Source organism: Carcharodon carcharias, chromosome 15, assembly GCF_017639515.1.
Source record: "Carcharodon carcharias isolate sCarCar2 chromosome 15, sCarCar2.pri, whole genome shotgun sequence".
Classification (NCBI taxonomy): Eukaryota; Metazoa; Chordata; class Chondrichthyes; order Lamniformes; family Lamnidae; genus Carcharodon; species Carcharodon carcharias.
The window spans coordinates 13,443,810-13,462,143 of NC_054481.1; the positions used below are offsets into that span (position 1 = coordinate 13,443,810).

Genomic DNA, 18,334 nt, shown 5'->3' on the forward strand with positions numbered 1-18,334 from the left:
TGTTTGTCCTTTGTGTGTGCTCCACTGCTGGGTATTTTTAAAAGAGATAGTTCTACCTCTAGAGTACAATTGTGTGTTGACCAGTTCTTGCAACTTGTTTGGAAAAAAGTTTTATTTATGGTAAATCAATCATTCTGAGTTTATTGAAAAATGCCTGGTTAAAGTCTTTTTTTTAAGGGTCTAACAGTAGCGAAGGTAAATAATTGACCATTTTGGTGAGGTGAATTAAACTTTTAAACTAATGGTGCGACCTGCACAGTAGTGGGGCCAGATAAACTGCGCACTCCTCCCTTCCCGTTCATAACATAATCAAATGGCAGAGCAGACTCAAGGGGCTGAATGGCTTACTCCTGGTCCTAATTTGTATGTTCGAACATGCACAATGTCTCAATTCCGGTTGTCCAAAAACTGGAGTTGTCCAAAAACCGAACATTTTTATAATGTGCAATGTGTCAATTTTATTTTTTGTACCTTTTTCATTTAACTTACCTGGGCAATTAGGCTATGTGCTGCATTGTTGTGATTTGGAGTCTGACTGGCTGTCACTTTGCATGTTGGTCTGTCCCAAGCTCCGAGCAGCCCCTGACCCCACTGATCTGCTCAACCCAAAATCCCGGCAAGATCTAAAATCCGGTATGGCCTTGGTCCCAAGGTTGCTGGTTTTAAGACAATGAACATGTGTGTTCTATCTAACAGTTCACTGCAAACATTTTACATAAATATTTGTCAAAATCATTTGTTCATCTTTCAGTTTCAGCAGCACAGTATTGCAGTTAGCTTTGAGGTCTCTGGAAGAGAGAAAGGGAACAATCAGAGTTGTTGCTCCTTTTTCCAACCGATTGGGGGGGAATGGGGTGGCGAGGTGGGGGACATCTTCTGGAAAGTGATCATTGGCTAAGGATGCAATCAGATTTGGCTGCACTGTATATATTTCCTCCTCCTCACTCATGAGCGAATAGCCTGATGATGGTCACTCTCATGTTGCATGTTCAATGAAACATACCAAGGGATAATTATTGCCCACTGCTTACTCCACCATGAATCACTGCTTTTGGGAGAATAAAGGGGAAAATAGGGGAGGGTCTACAAATTTTTGGATCTCATTCTATTAATACAAATATTATCCTTTAAAAACAAACTGGTATTTTAAGAAGGATGATTAAAATGCATTACTGGTGTATTCCTGCCCAGCCTCTGATAATAGCTACTTCCAACATGCAGCTTCATGTCTGATTTTCAACAGGCCAGCTGCAGTCCAACTTCAGCTGTTGAAAATTCTTCATTTTAATTAAATCTGTGAGCTTTTAAAAAAAATCAGCATTTTATTTGATGCTGATTTGAATAGATCTGATTGAATAAGGCTATAAATCAGTTATCAGAAAATGTAATGTCTGTAAATGTAAAAACTTTGTGAATGTATTTGAGCCTTTAATTCAAGCATAACTCAGTGAGGGAACCATATTAAAATGAAAAAGACAATATTTATTTGTCTGTTAAAGGATTAAAGAACATGGAAATTGGCAGTATGCTTTGAAAATCTTCTCCATTACTTCTGCTCAGAAAAAGTAGTTTCTTAAGGGCTGTTTTGGTGGAATCTCCTGTTATGGACAAATGTAAAAACAAAGTTTGTTAACAAATAGAGGTGTGGAATATAAAAAGGCACAGATTACTTCATGTGGACAAGTTACCTTCCACTTTTAATCCATGATCATATGATGACAGAAAATTATATTGACACCCCCCCACACCCACTCCATGCATAATTTAGCATTTTGGAATAACTTGAGTGAAACATTTTTCCCACATTTATTCAATAACAAAATTAGGATTTACCTTTCCTGTTTGATCTTATTCATAATAATCTTGTAAACGATTATCAACGTAATTGGTTTGGAAACTTTGACCCTTGCACATTAGGAGCCTGCATCTAACTCATTTTAAACATGAAAGTTATTTGGTATATGTTGTTCTATTAGTCATAAAGAGTTAGGAACTAATTGTTACACAAATGTATACCAAGTGTCACATCTACTGCTGCATGGTGGTCATATGCTGAGCAACAATGTAACAGTCCATGAGCCAAATAGAGAACTGAAAGAAATACACTCAATGAATCTCCAACGTTTTGAGAGTAAAAGTGTGATTATTTTGAACTTCTGAGAACTTGAAGACACAACAGTATATATATGTTGTGCATGTCCATTTTTTTCCTTCCTTTCTGTGAAGAAGAATAGCTCTCCTGTCTTTTTATCTTACTTGGCTACACACTGCTTTGAATGGGTAATCTGATTCAAATCCTCCATCACTATCACTTGTCAATTGGTTACTAAAGGGGCTGTGGAGAGCAATCCAGTGATAACTTTCCCTCCAAATCTTTAGTAGCTTGCACCTCCCCAGTAAGGTTGAGAGCAGAAACTCAGCGGAATGAGGATTAAACCTTTACACCTCTGCCCAGTGGCACTGCACTTTGCTTTTCTAAAGAGCAAGTGCTCATCTTTCATTCCCTTGACATGAAATGGTTAATGATTAACAATTGTCATGAGGTAATCTAATAGTTGCATATTTAATCAAACAGCCGTACAATCATTAACAACATAGTTATGTTGCTGCACTGCAACTCTGCTGTGGCACATTTGGCTTTTGGTAACACGTTAGCCATGTAAATTGACCTTGAAACTGGTGCAGCAACTTTTTTATTCAGTGCCAACTTCCGCAATGCCACAGTACAGTGAGTGGCATGTAGGAGGAAAAACTGAAACTTGTACAATTTGCCATTGGCGGAGGCTTGGAGGAGACATGTTGCTTGTTGTTGCATTAAATCTGAGAATGCTGCAATGTTATTAGCAGGATCAATTATTAATTTCCAAGAAGAAACATGACATAGCTGGTTGGCATTGAGAAATAAAAAAGCTGGCCAGTGTTCTTGCAGTTTGATGCAAGCTGCTTTAATCTGGTGCCAGTAACATGATATAAAATGCTGAAGTAACTTTATTCAATTTGGCTAATGGTTTATGATCCCACTTCTTCAAAAATGCCCTGAATATCCAGATGTAGTATCTGTTCCTGCATTCTGTGAAATTGAGATCATTACTAACCCTTTGTTACATCAGAATTCCTCCCTTTTCATTACAGAATTTTACTACACAGAAACACACCATTCAGACCAACATTTCTAATGTGGTGTTTATGCTTCACACAAGCCTCCTCCAACGTTATGCCCTCTCACTTTATCAGTATATTCTTCTATTTCATTCTCTCTCATGTACTTCTCCTTAAATGCATCTCTGCTATTCACTTCAACCAGACCTTGTGGTAGTGAGTTCTAAATTCTTACCACCCTCTGAGTAAAGAAATTTCTCCTAAATTCCTTTACTGAATTTATTAATAACTATAGTATGAGGAGAATTTTTCCTATGGCGGGTGGGCTTGGCGGGAGCGAGGGTTTCGGAGCCAATTGCCACCCGTGATCAGCTGCATGCTGCCATTTTATGCAGTTGAGGCCCGCCCAGCGTGACACGTGGCCGTTAGCAGTCAGCGCTATCTGTGCAGGTGGGGGGAGGAGGGAGAATCGGGGCCTGCGCTCTTCAACGCGTATGCATGAAAGAGCGCAGAAATCTCCCTGAGGCATGGAGCTGCCTCAGAGAGATTGAATAGGCAATAAAAAACTTTATTAAATGACGTTGAAATTTATTTAAACATGTCCCCTCGTGTGACAGTGTCACATGAGTTGGGACACGTTTGTAAAGGTGGGGAAATTATTTTATTGATTTTTATAAAAGCTTCAGGAAACCTCCATCCTGCCTGTGGATGAGGTTTCCCGAAAAGTGCAAAGGCCGCTTGGGCTTTTCGTCTGCCCACCAACCTTTAAGTCTTAACTGATTTAATTACATTCTTAATGGCTTTAACAGGCTGCTGATATTTCGGCCTGTGCGCACGCGCCGAACGAAATAACGAGATGATGCGTGATGACATCGGGATGCATGCCCGATGTCATCGCACATCATTTTACACATCGGCCTGCCCCTGCATGCCCGACCGGAAGATTCAGCCCTATATTTATGGCTCCTAGTATTAGGCTCCCTTGCCAGTGGAAACATCTTCTCTGCATCAGACCTATGAAACACATTCATAATTTTAAAGCCCTCCATCAGGTCATTTCAGTCCTTTCTTTTCCAAAACTGTTTAGTTTCCCCAGTTTTATTCTCTCAGTTCTGGTGTGATGTTTTTTTATAGCTTTTTTTGTGCCTTCTTCAGTGCTCCCATTCCTTTTTTAATATGGAAACCAGAGCTGTGCACGGTAAGTGTGGTGTAACCACAGTTCTGCATCAGTTGAACATAACTTTTGAATTCTTATTCTCTAAAAATGAAATCCAAGGGGAAACATTTGTTTGCCCAGCAACACTTCAAGCAGTGCTACAAAGATTAGGTTAATTCCAGGTGTGCAGACAGTGCCATCAGCTGCTAGCTGCATGACCCGTGCAGATTTCTTCAATTATATTAATGATTAAACTCACCAGCTCCCAGAGGCATTGTGTATCCCTGGGGAATGTGTATAACGGTGCATTGCACTACTTGAAATGGCGCTATATGAACAAGTCTTTCCCTCCCAGTACTTTGCACTTTTTCTGGCTTTGCTAATCTACGTTGCTACTTTTAATGCTTTCTGAATCTGTACTCAATATCCCTTCGCACTCCGCCCTGATTAGATTCTCATATTTCAAGAAGATGTCCTACTCACTCATTCAAAGATTGCCACTTCACAACCACCTGTATCGAAATTAATTTGCAATTTGCACATCCATTCTGCAAGTTTGTTAATGTTGCAGTCTTACCCCCAAGCCCCAATTTAGCATCAGCTGCAAATTTTGATAGTGTACTTGCGATTCCTAAGTCCAAATCGTTTATGTAAATGGAAAACAATAGTGATCCCAAAACCAATTCCTCTGGAATACCTTCATCCCACCTTCCGACAGTCGGAGTAATTTTTATTACTATTATTTTTTTTCAGATTATTTTGTTATACTTTTTATGTTTCCTACTTTTAAATGAATGGAATTAATGAAACTCTTAAGAAGTTATATTGAGCTAATCACTATCCTTTCCAGAATGTTTGTTTATTTTAAGTGTGCAAAATTTGGACTGACTCCAGAGGTAAAATAAATTTCTGTAGGCGACCTACAGATTTAGATTGGAGTAATTATTTTCCAAATACTTGGACTATAGAAGGCTGACAGTTTCTATCTTTTTAGATGTCAGATTTAGCTCAGTGGTCGCTCTCAATTGGAAGGTTGCGGGTTCAAGCCACATTAGAGGTTTGAGCACATAAGATTGAAATTCTCCTGGTGTCCGGACTGATATTTATTCCTTGACCTACATCGCAAAAAACAGCTGATCTAGTCATCTATCTCATTGCCATTTGAAGGATTTTGTTTTGTGAAAATTGACTCCTGTGTTTTCTACATTAGCACTTCACACAAAAGGTAGTGGAATTCTGGAACGCTCTCCCTTCAGAAACTGTCGAGGCCAAGTCAATTGAAAATTTTAAAACTGAAATTGATCGATTTTTGTAGGCAAGTGTATTAAGGACTAAGGGAGTTAGATGGGGTTAAGATACAGATTATCCATGATGTAACTGAATGGTGAACAAGCTTGAGGGACTGAATGACCTACTCCTTTTCCTATTACAAAAATGACTACACGCCTAAAGCAGTTATTTTTTTTGTGAAAGTCCCAACATCTTGAAAAACACTGTATAGTGCAAATTATTTTCTTCCTTCAGTTGTATTTTCAAATCATCTTCAACCTCTTCTTTTCATTCACCCTCCCTGCAGCAGTTCTCCCCGCTGCTACTGGTTGCACCCATGTAAGATTCATCCATAATGTTTTCCTGTCCCCACAATACAATTTATTCTTGTCTCAGGAATTTGCAAATGATCTGCTCTACCAAGGCTCTCTGTAATCATCTGTTAGGAATTGTTTAAAAAGTAAACTGGGATAACTCACTTACAGTTTCCCTCCATCTCCATTTTCCATGGGGAAATGATTGGTCTCTAATCACTCCTTCCTTGGGATAGCATGGATTAAATCATTACATAACTTATGGCATAAGTATACATGTTGTACAAATTATTGTTCCCTTTGAAATTTGGTATTCTTGCATCTGTCCTGATGAGTAATTCGATAACATTTTTTTTAGCAATACTTAAATTCCAATCTACATAATTAAAGGTCCTGTGCAAAATGTTATAGTCATTCTTTTTGAAGACATCACACCTAAAGATGTGGGCATAATTATACCTCAAAATGTAATATGTAATGATAGGTGAATGTTTGAGCCTATCTACTAAGTTACCAAATATGTAATTTATTAAATGTGAATGAATCAAAAATTAGAAAAAAATACCGAATTAGAAATGAGTAACAAATAGAGAACAGAGCACTCGAATTCCCATTTTCCTTCCCAAAGTTATCATTTACAAAGTGGCAAGTATTATAAATCAAGCAATTGCGTGAAGATCATTACAGGTGAAGGAAGCCATTCAGCCCATATGGTTTATGCTTCCACTAAGGATAAACTAACCTACCTATGACCAATCTAAGAGACTTGCTGTAAACATCTTGAGTTCAAATCGCTGTTGCTGCACAAATTAAAGCACGTATCCACTGAATCAACATGCTGCGCTCTACTTTTGAAATCCAGTTTCCTTCTTCACGCAAGTCATTTTGGGCAAATAAGAATAACATCAGGAGCCTCCTACTATTCCCCTCCTTGGCCCAGGGACATTGAAACTTGCTGAGATCTGCTGACCAGCTTGGAATCTTCCTTGTATGAATCATCTGGTCACTGACCTAACAGCTGAATCATCAAGGGAACCACTAAATTATTGCTTAGGCTGAGAACTTTATTGTCTTTATATTCCTTGAAGTCCCAAAGTGATTTGAAAACCTGAGCAAGAACCAGTGTGAAACCATGAGGATGTATTCATTCATTCCACGCCAGTGCTGAAAAATAGATTAATTGGTATTATTAAGTAATGTATGTTGCATTGTGACCCAAAGTCTTAATCTGCTCCCTTTGACTAAGTTAATTGCAATTTCCATAAACTACAAACCTCATACGAGAAGTGGTAATAAAATTGCCTGGTGTGTTTTTTAGGCTAATGAAATCAAAAACTGTGGTGCTTTTGAATGCAGACATGAAAGAAAACAATGGTGAAAAAAACATCAATGAACCAAACTTTCCCCATGGAAATAACCTTGATTTTAGTTCAGATGGGGGAAGAAACGACTGGGTTAGCAGGGAGTGGGGTAGACAAAAATGGTTGAGCTAAACTGGTATTCCCCTGAAGGGGTTGCAGTCATTCTTGAAAGAGCATAAATAGCTAATATGTTGCAACATTGCCTTGAATTGCTTTGAGACTTGAATTTCTTTTCAGGAGAAAAATAGTAAGATAATGTGTAAATGTGCAACTGGTTAATTTTTGGTGGTAACGTAACAATGATCAAGAATTACCCACAGTACAGTAGAAAATCGGATTTTTAGCGGGGTAGAGAGTATTTCTTGAGACTATTTCCTGGCACTCCCACCTCTCACCCTGAGCATTGGCTGGTGCTGTGTGTTCTTCCTTAGTGACCATATTGCATATGAGTATATACACAGAAGTACAAACTTATAGGTGTATGTATCATCCTTTTTGTCCTCACAATACCTCAAAACACTTCAGAACTATTGAATTTCTTTTGAAACATAGTTCCTGCTTAGTTGACAAATGCAGCAGTCAATTTACATACAACAAAATTCAAAAACATTGATGTAAACGGTAGGTTGCTTGATCTTGTGGAACAGCATTGTTTTATGTGATTCTGATGTGCACCATCTAGCAGAGGTCACTGTGGCAACAATGAGTGGTTTCTCCATCTGATAATCTATTCTTAGAATCACACAGTGCAGAAGAGGTCCTTCGGCCCATCGAGTCTGCACTGACATGTGAGAAACACCTGACCTACCTACCTAATCCCATTTACCAGCACTTGGCCCATAGCCTTGAATGTTATGATGTGCCAAGTGCTCATCCAGATACTTTTTAAAGGATGTGAGGCAACCTGCCTTCACCACCCTCCCAGACAGCGCATTCCAGACCGTCACCACCCACTGGGTAAAAAAATTTTTCCTCACATCCCCCCTAAACCTCCTGCCCCTCACCTTGAACTTATTCCCCTTGTGACTGACCCTTCAACTAAAGGGAACAGCTGCTCCCTATCCACCCTGTCCATGTCCCTCATAATCTTGTACACCTCGATCAGGTCGCCCCTCAGTCTTCTCTGCTCCAATGAAAACAACCCAAGTCTATCCAACCTCTCTTCATAACTTAAACGTTTCATCCCAGGCAACATCCTGGTGAATCTCCTCTGCACCCCCTCCAGTGCAATCACATCCTTCCTATAATGTGGTGACCAGAACTGCACACAGTACTTCAGCTGTGGCCGCACCAAGGTTCTATACAACTCCAACATGACCTCCCTACTTTTGTAATCTATATGCCTCGATTGATAAAGGCAAGTGTCCCATATGCCTTTTTCACCACCCCACTAACATGCCCCTCTGCCTTCAGAGATCTATAGATACACACGCCAAGGTACCTTTGTTCCTCAGAACTTCCAAGTGTCATGCTCAATAGATTGGTAATTCTCCTGCTGTCGCCCTGGCTGAGATCAGGTAAATTAGTACAAACTGTATGGATTAGTTAATTGTTGATTTAACCAGCTGAACCGTTTGTGAAAGTATGCCATAATGACTTTGTGGAACTTGAGCAAACTGTTTGAATGTCCTCATTTTTTTTATTATACTGAAGCTTGGTTGTAGTCCAGTTCATGTCACCAGCATTCCTTATTTTAAAGAATTATTGACCATACTTTTAATGAAAATGGCAATTGTTAAATCAGAATTCAATTTATACAATAGTTTGTGATACTTCTTGATTTGAGTCACTTCCGTCTAGTTACTTCCCCATTTAAGAGGGAACTAGTGTTCACTAGAATATTTATAGCTAGTTCTAGCAATGCACTTTGCCTCTCTTCAACTGGAATTAGGCTACCTATTTGGGAATTTAATTTTCTCTTGAGTACATCTAACCTGTAAGTGTGCATGTTGGCACAACAACTTGGCTTCCCTGAGTTACCTTAACCACCACACCTAACCTGTTTCTGGAAGTTTGCTTATATGCCAATCTGTTTAAAATAAGCAATGATTAATGCAATAACGCACATAGAAGTTTGAAATTACTGTGTCAACTAATACCCGACCAAATGTTAAACTGTCCCAGCATCAAGGTTCAATATGACCTTGCTGTTGTGTTTACAAAATGCCTGCTTAATGAACAAATCTCAGCATTTGTTCTCTAAATATTTAACTGGTTCAAAATAATTTTGGCAGACTTTACTTCCATTTTAACTGGTGATAATCAGCATTTATTATTTACATAATATTTCATGGTTCCTGATTAGATATGATAGTTACTCTTGCACTGCAATATTACTAAGTTATTGACCATTTAAAGTTCTAATGAATGTTGTCTTGTGATCAGCAATTATCAGACTAAAACAGTTAGTGAACAAAGTTTATAGGAAACTGCCCAGAGTTGTTCGAAGAAAACTAATGGTGAAATACATTCTAATAACAAAAGGCATCAATGAATGTCACTGTCAACATTTAATTGCTTTTAACTCAGCTATACCAAGTTCATAACAGCTATGAAACATCTCATTTCCCTTGTCTGACTCCTGTATTTCCTTGATGAAAATAGTCCCAAGCAATCTCAAAGCACTGTGGATATAGTGAGATTTAAAAGAAGCTACAAATACTAGAAATCTGAAATTAAAAATGGAAAATAATGAAACTATGTACTAATTTAGTCACTAATTCTAACAAGAAAGGACAAGTGTTTGGAGTTTTGATGGAAAGTCATTGACCTGAAATGTTAACTCTTTCTCCACAGATGTTGCCTCACGTGCTGAATATTTCCAGTATTTTCTGTTTTTAATATTATTGGAGTATTGATTGTGTAACCCTTTCATCATTCTACAATTCTGATGATGGGTTAGATGCCAAAAATGTAAATGTCTTTTCTCCCTACAGTTGCTGATTGACCTGCTGTGTATTACCAGCATATTCTGTTTTGTTTAAGATATTGTGTTTGTGTTTTTTTTAACATTCATGTTTATAGTACTCAGGTTGGAAAATACCAGCAATAATAAAAATCTTAATCTACATCAGTAACATCGTGGGTACTCATTACTAGTTTGATATCCTACAATTTATAAGAGGTAGAATATAACCTATTTTGGAATAATAGTCCTTACAGCTATGCTAAATTATTGTGGTAAGTACCTAGTGATTGAAATAAAATTGTAATACATTTGTGTATTCTTTGACTCTCTGTTATTAATATCTTCATGTCTTGAATCTTTTTCAGGCATCCACTAGCTACATTTTTCCACCTGTTTTTCCGTGTAAGTGCCATCATTACTTACCTCCTCTGTGACTGGTTCAGCAGAAGCTTTGTAGCCTGTTTTGTGATGATACTCCTCCTCCTGTCCTTTGACTTCTGGTCAGTAAAGGTAAGAAATATAAATCTGATGACTATAGACCACTGTTTACATGCTAGGTCAGATATGATCTGCAATTGTGGTAGTCTTTAGTAGCCTTTTTAAAAAAAAATTCCCATCTTACTAACTACTTAGATAAAAAGTTAAGTACTCTAGCACAAGCAGTAAAGTACATTGCTTAGATTTTTCTGTGTGGTTTCTGTCAGACAGTTTTAAAGTATTCATGACCAGCTCTGGACATTCTTTTGGAAGCTCACGCCTTGAAGGTAGAGGGAAATGGAAAATAACCTTGGCCCCTGTTTTGCTGGAATATGGTCATCATGGCTTTGTGATTGAATGTATTAGACAAGGTGTTCCTTTTATTTTGTAAACCCCCCCATTGTTTTGCTCCTAATGATATACATGAAAATACACTGGCTTACGGGCAGAATTTTTCTCTCGGTGTGCAGGACACGCCCAACACGCTCAAGCATAAAATAATGCACGATGACGTCGGATCACTCGCGCGATATTTCAGTTGGCGGGCACGCACTAAACCTGGAAGCACGCCTGCCGACAAGAGGGCTACTAAGTCCATTAATGGCGCAGTTAGCTGGGATTTTTCGCTGCCCGACCGACGTTACGGTTGGTGGGCAGGCGAATCGGCCAGGCGGCCTTTGCATTTTCAGGAAACCTCATCCAAGGGCGGGATGAGGTCCGTCATTACATTAAAAAAAATAAAAACACTTGCACAGAATTTTCATGTTATATATGTTCTGGTGACTGTTTCTGACGCGTGGGCATTTTTTCCGGATTTTAAAATCTGTTTTTATTGGATTTGAATTCCTCAGCTCCCTGAGGCAGCTCTCTGCCTTCAGGGATGTTTCTGTGAGAGCTCTCCTGCGCTGACTTCAACGCTCGCCCTCCTCCCGCCGCCACCCCCCCACACCTCGACAGCGCTGAGCATTTCAGCGTGCCTTTCACACTGGCCGTTAATTGGCCGGCCAGCATGAAATTGTGGTCTGGGTCGACTGTGGGCAGCAGGCCGTTTCTCTCCTCCCCCCATCGGGCCCCCGCTGACTGCCGACCTCAAAAACTCTTGCTTACGTTTCTCCATCATCACCGCACAATTTGCTTTCCACTGTCCAAGTGTGTTGGAATCTTCAACATCTGCCGTCGTTTTTAACAGATTTCCAGAAGTAGCAACACAAATCCGGGAACAACAACTCCTATGCACCCAGAAGCCACACCTAAAACAGTATAAACATGGAAGAAAACATTGACCCTTGTGCTCCCGTGACCAACATGGCTGCAGGTTCAAATGCCTTGTTTGTGCTGACTTGTTTCAGCTGTGGTGAGAGGTTTGCTGGTACTTGGCTGGTTACCAGATGATGTTTACTTCTTTGGTAGGATGGTTTTTTTTTGAGGATGCAAAACTGAAAAGTTATTCTTCATTTGACAAGTTCACCACCTATTGGGCAAGAAGCAAGTGACACTGCTCAGTGATAATAGTGGACTCTGCACCCAGGAGCAATTTTACTATTTTCTTAATGGATGGAGTAAGCAGACAAATGGGGTATAAAATCATTCCTTTCATAAAGAATGCTGTTTATTTCCTTTAATAACCTGGCAATGAATCTATGTTTTCAGAAAACACATTTCAAAGCTGTAACAAAAATCAAAATAGCTGGAAAAACTCAGCAGGTCTGACAGCATCTGCGGAGAGGAACACAGTTAACGTTTCGAGTCCGTATGACTCTTCATCAGGACTGAGGAAATATAGAAATGAGGTGAAATATGAGCTGGTTGAGGGGGGTGGGACAGGTAGGGCTGGTGGACGTTTTGTCTATGACATCTTTGGCAATCTCTTCTTTGCCTCCACCTATCACTGGCCCTCTATCCAGCTCTATCTAGCACATTCCTTAGATAATATCACCACCTTCAACACCTCTTTGTCCTTTTGTCTGTGACATCTTTTGGTTATCTCCACCTATCACTGGCCCTCTATCCAGCTCTTCTTGTGTGTCCCCCCCACCCCCCCTTAAACCAACTTATATTTCATCTCTTTTCTATTATTACTTAGTTCTGTTGAAGGGTCATTCGGACCCAAAACGTTAACTGTGCTCCTCTCCACAGATGCTGCCAGACCTGCTGAGTCTTTCCAGGTATTTTTGTTTTTGTTCCACAAACAACAATGATGGTTATTAACAGTTAATCTACTTTGCTAGCAGAGGTTGTCACCATCCAGTTTGTGTAGCTGTCTCTACGTCTATCTTTTCCCCTTGCAGCTCCACTCCCAACCTTGACCACCAGAAAGTGTTCCACTCACCTCGCCCCGACCTTCAGTTTTGTGCCCCTTCCCCCATCTCTCGCCCAACACACCTCTTCTGCAACAACTTTATACTCTCTTGACCTCCTCATTCAAATCTTGACTGAGTAGCTACTTCTCCTCGCCTAGGCTTACAAACACTGCAAATGGTTTTTATTGCCTAGGTGCCATCCCTGTTCATGTGAAAATGGCTGATTTTTAAAAAAATTAATTCACTGGATGTGGGCTTTGCTAGCTGGGCCAGCACTTTTTGCCCATCCCTAATTGCCCTTGAGAAGGTGGTGGGGAGCTGCCGCCTTGAACCGCTGCAGTCCCTGTGGTGTAGGAACACCCACAGTGCTATTAGGGAGGGAGTGCCAGGATTTTGACCCAGCGACAGTGAAGGAACAGTGATATATTTCCAAGTCAGGATGGCGAGTGACTTGGAGAGGAACTTCCAGGTGGTGGTGTTCCCTTCTATCTGCTGCCCTTGACCTTCTAGATGGCTGTGGTCATGGGCTTTGGAAGGTGCTATCTAAGGAACCTTGGTGAATTCCTATAGTGCATCTTGTAGATGGTACACACTGCTACTGTGTGTTGGTGGTGGAGGGAGTGAATGTTTGTGGATGTGATGCCAATCAAGTGGGCTGCTTTGTCCTGGATGGTGTCAAGCTTCTTGAGTTTTGTGGGAGCTGCACTAATCCAGACAAGTGGCAAGTATTCCATCACATTCCTGACTTGTGTCTTGTAGATGGTTGACAGGCTTTGGGGAGTCAGGAGGTGAGTTACTCGCCATAGGATTCCTAGTCTCTGACCTGTTCTTGTAGCCACAGTATTTATATGGCTGGTCCAGTTCAGTTTCTGATTAATGGTAACCCCCCCAGGATGTTGATGGTGGGGGCTTCAGTGATGGTAATGCCATTGAATGTCAAGAGGCGATGGTTAGATTCTCTCTTGTTGGAAATGGTCATTGCCTGGCAGTTATGTGACGAGAATGTTACTTGCCACTTGTCAGCACAAACCTGGATATTGTCCAGGCCGTGCTGCTTTTGGATATGGAATGCTTCAGTAGCTGAGGAGTTGCCAATGGTGCTGAACATCAGTGAACATCCCCACTTCTGACCTTATGATGAAAGGAAGGTTATTGACGAAGCATCTGAAGATGGTTGGGCTGAGGACACTACCCTGAGGAACTCCTGCAGTGCAGAGCTCTGAAGAAGTCATATGGACTAGAAACATTAACTCCGTTTCTCTCTCCACAGATGCTGCCAGACCTGCTGAGTTTTTCCAACATATTCTGTTTTTATTTCTTTCTCAGAAAGCCTCCCCTTAATTCAACTACGCTTTGCACCTTCCACCCGATTTCTAATCTTTTTCTAAGGTCTTTGAATGTGTTAGCGCCCCCAGCTCTGTGCCAATCTCTCGTAAGTCTCCATCTAGAGGACTAGAATACAAGGGAGTAGAAGTCTAGCGTCGTTTATATGAAGCTCTGCTTAGATCCCACCTGGAGTACAGAGAAATTCTGGACACCACATCTCAGAAGGACATTTTCCCTTTGGAGGGAATACAACATAGATTTGCCAGAAGCATATCTCTGTTCCAAGGCTTAAGTTACAATGAGAGATTACACAAACTAGTGTTGCATTTCCTAGAATTTAGAAGAGTAAGAGGTGTTTTTGATCTAAACTTTGATGCACTTCAGGAGAGTAGATAAGTTAGACTGTCCAACCAGTGGAGAAACTATGACTCAGGAGCATAATTCAGAAATTAGATCCCGACGTTTCAACATTGAAATTAGGAAACACTTCTATGCACAAGGATGGTAGAAGTTTGGAATACTTTTCTGTAAATGGCAATTGATGCCAGATCAGTTGTTAATTTTAAATCTAAGTTTTTAAGGAATATGGAACAAAAGGTGGGTATCATTGAATGGCGAAATAGGCTCCAGGGATAAATGGTCTCCTCTGTTCCTATGTTCCAAATTCAACTAATTGGTACTTTTAAAAATATAAGGAAAGACTATAGCCAGAATCTTCTGGTCCTACTAGCAACCGGAATTGTGGCGGGCAAGGGCACTTTATTTGGCAGGTGGCAAAAAAATCAGTTTCCCAACGGTGGAATAAGTTTTGTTCTCCCAACTTTCAGGTTGGGCTAAAGATGAGTTGAGTTTCCCAATGAGCAATGTTGGGAAGGCTATTCTAATTCATTAGCATTTCATGCATGCATATTAAAAGGTCACCTCGTCGGAATTGAGCTTGCCCTCCAAATTAAGTTCGCTGTCAGCAAGAATTTAGAACATTCAGTTTTACAACTGTATTTAAGCATCGTGCACCTTCGCTTCTTCCATGACTTTGAGGTCGGTAGATGCTGCTTTCGCCATCTTGGAGACCTCTCATAACTTCACTCATGCTGAGTGCCAGTAACAAAAGCTGTGCCAAGGCTGAACACGGGAGGCAGGCGAAGGCTGGAGGTGGATGGGAGTTGGTGGGGCTAGGATGGAAGGGTGGAGCGAAGGCTGGACAGGGGTAGCAGGCTAAGTGGGGAAGGGGGAGGACAAAGAGTGTCTAGGGAAGGCAGCAGGGGAGAGTGTTTTAAAGGGTGTGGTTGGCTGTGGCGATGTTGGGGGCCTGGGGGCTGAACTCAGGGTACCAGTGATATGGGGGAATGATCACAGTCAGTAGGGAGTGGGATGCACTAGGGTGACAGGTCCAGGTTGAGAGTTTGGTAGATGAAGATGTCATGGGGGGGGGGGGGGGGGGGGGGGGGGGGGGGGTGGGGGGGGGAATCATGGAGGGGAAACTAGACAGTTGGTTCGGATAATGGGAAGGGGCAAGGTCAGGGTGGGCATGAGGACTGTAAGGGGTGTTCAGATGGATTGTGATAGGGTCCTGGGTAATGGGGGGGAGGTTCAAGGGTGACAGAGAGGAGAGGAATGGTGATATTTGGTGGGTCAAGGGTGATGGGGTGGAAGGTGATGGGGAGGGTAGAAGGTGGTGTACCAAGTCGAGATGGTAACGTGCACCGTTTTTCAAATCTGACCTTAACCATGCTGTTAGTCAATCGGTGAGACCCCTTGAAGTGAGAGAAGAGTCTATATGGGTGGTTGGAATTCAAGGTCAGCATAAGTGGCCAACTAAAGGGCCACCCTAATAATTATGAGGCAACTAGATTTCAACAATGCTCAGTTGTGTTCTCCTCTCTATAGTGAAGCCTACAGGGTAGAAGGTTTGTTCCCGACTCATGGGTCTCATAACATTGGGATCCCAATAAGGTGTGGAGCTGCTGTTCATTCTGTGCTGTTTGCCATTGGCTGCGATCAGAGGCAGGGATGAAGGGAGGGAGGAATACCTCCAGGGTGAATGCCTGGTGGATGCCAGTCAACTCCTGACTCCAAACCTCCATTCTCCTGGATGAATGGTCATGGCTGACAAGGGCCCCTGGTTAGTCCTTCCACGCTGCCAAGGCAATGGTGTCTCTATAGAGCCTTGTGGGCAGTGGAGGCAAGTGGAACAGTGTCAGAGGCAGGCTTCTTGCACATGGCTGTCATCACCCTGGTCAAAGAGCAATGCCTCCATGTGCAGTCATGTGTGAATGGGAGGAACACCACCTGGAAAGGGTTGGGTGGGGATGCCATGTCTAGACAGAGGCCAGGCGAAGGGCTTAGCACTGGCCTGTGGGCTTTGAGATGGATGGAAACATGTAAAAGACATGCTAACTAAATGTATCACTTCAGTTCGTTCATACCCCCACTGAGGTGTCGATGATGCAGGCTGCAGGCAACCCTGTCTTGTTAATGGCTGTCATCCAGATGAGGAGAAGGAGAGCCCATTGCATGTTGGCAAAGGGCCAGGAGGAGGAAAGGTCTAGGCAGCAAGAGGGAGCAGAGCTTCAAGAAGGTCAAGATGTTGGTGAACATGGACCACTGCAATGGCGAGCATTGACCTGACCATGGGTGCCATTGCCAATTGTGCTCTTGTCTAGAGATGAGCGAAAGGTAGTTCTGGAGGTGCCCTTGTTTGTCCCGGGATGTGGTTACTCACATCTGCCTTCTTCTCCATAAGAGCTGCAGGGACTCTGGAGGAGTAGTGTGGAGCTCCTGGCCTGCAGAGAGTGAATGGCTGTCTGGGTGTCCCTTAAATATGACATCAAGACCGTAGACCCCATGGTGGAGCTGGCGGCTTCCTGCCTCCTCTGCCATGAGATTTGCCGAGCTCCTCATGGATACATAATTAATGTGCTGAACAGCGGAAGATGGTGCATGTTCAGCTGTCCTGTCACCCAGTGGGAATCACACCGATTTTCCTGCCCACCACCAGACTTAGACTCCAGGATGGAAGATTCCTCTCTGTCTTGTTGTCAGCTTAGTACAGTTCCTAAAGTTTATAAACTTGTCAGTTCTAACATAAATAGTGCATCAGTTTTTAATAACACAATTAATTTAACCTGAATAAATCTGTCCTCTAGCATTTAACCAAATTATTGAAAAAGAATAAATAGATTTTGTTAGGGACTCTGGATGCCATCGTGTGAGAAGCTTAACTGCTGCTGATGAATCCTGGAAAGAACTGCACATTGCTCAAGTTCAGGGTGGGGGACCAATCTTTAGCTGAAAACAATCACTGCTCTGAGCATAAATACATCAAATCCAAGTGAGGCTGAGGGCTTCAAATAAAAGCTATAGCGAAGGAGTAAAAAAAAAATCAGTGGATACACTTAATTGTTGTTGTGTAATGTATATTATTGCATCTATCTTGTTTAAAGTTCTTAGTTTAGAAATTTAGCTGACGAGTTGTTTTGAATGTGATTAATTGATCAAACTGGCAAAATGTATGGTTTTCCCATGTTTAAATAGGAAATTTTCATTCTACATCCGACAAAACCTGTTATCGGAAGTAAAAGTTTATGGGCAGGAAGTGTGTATTAATCACAAGAGCCTGGTGTTTCTGCTTTGGACACAATCAGTAAGCTGGGCGCAAAACACACTCAAAATTATGCTTGTTTCGAGAAGCTGTTTTTTTTCTCAAGTTTCCACTCAAACTAATTTGCAAATTGCCAAATGTAAAATCTAACATGGACCTAGTAGCAGCTCATTTTGAAGGATTTCATTTAAATAATATTCCTTGATATATTTTAAAATTGGTAGCCTGGTGTACTCTTATTCACATGGCTGAAAATGGGTTTATCACAAAAAAAAGTGTCTAGCCTACCACCTGTGAGTATCTTGATTTTTAAATAACTGAAAAACTTTACAGAAACATCTACTGATTACAGTGGTGAATACCAGTCAGTTTCTTAGTAAACAGACATAAAATACTTTAAAAGCTTTTAAAAGATAGCCAATAGGGTTCTCAGTCCTAAAGGTAAACTTAATTTTTTTCTTGAAGTGCCACAAACTGATACAATTAACGGGAACTCAACAATGGCAATTAATTTGACCTGGGA

General features: G+C 41.2%; 1 protein-coding gene and 1 long non-coding RNA gene across 2 annotated transcripts in view; one reads left to right on the top strand and one right to left on the bottom strand.

Moving 5' to 3' along the window:
* The window catches only part of LOC121288109 (Golgi apparatus membrane protein TVP23 homolog A-like), a 56,461-nt gene that overhangs the window by 13,736 nt on the left and 24,391 nt on the right, over positions 1–18,334 (top strand). Inside the window, exon 3 of the mRNA XM_041206442.1 lies at positions 10,473–10,617. Within this exon, the coding sequence (XP_041062376.1) occupies positions 10,473–10,617 (145 nt within the window). The remainder of the gene's footprint in view (positions 1–10,472; positions 10,618–18,334) is intronic.
* Positions 1,462–11,903, bottom strand: LOC121288110. Its single transcript, XR_005945308.1, has 3 exons — positions 11,692–11,903; positions 10,531–10,604; positions 1,462–1,598 (listed from the first exon to the last, which is right to left on the bottom strand). It is a non-coding gene; the product is annotated as an uncharacterized LOC121288110 (long non-coding RNA).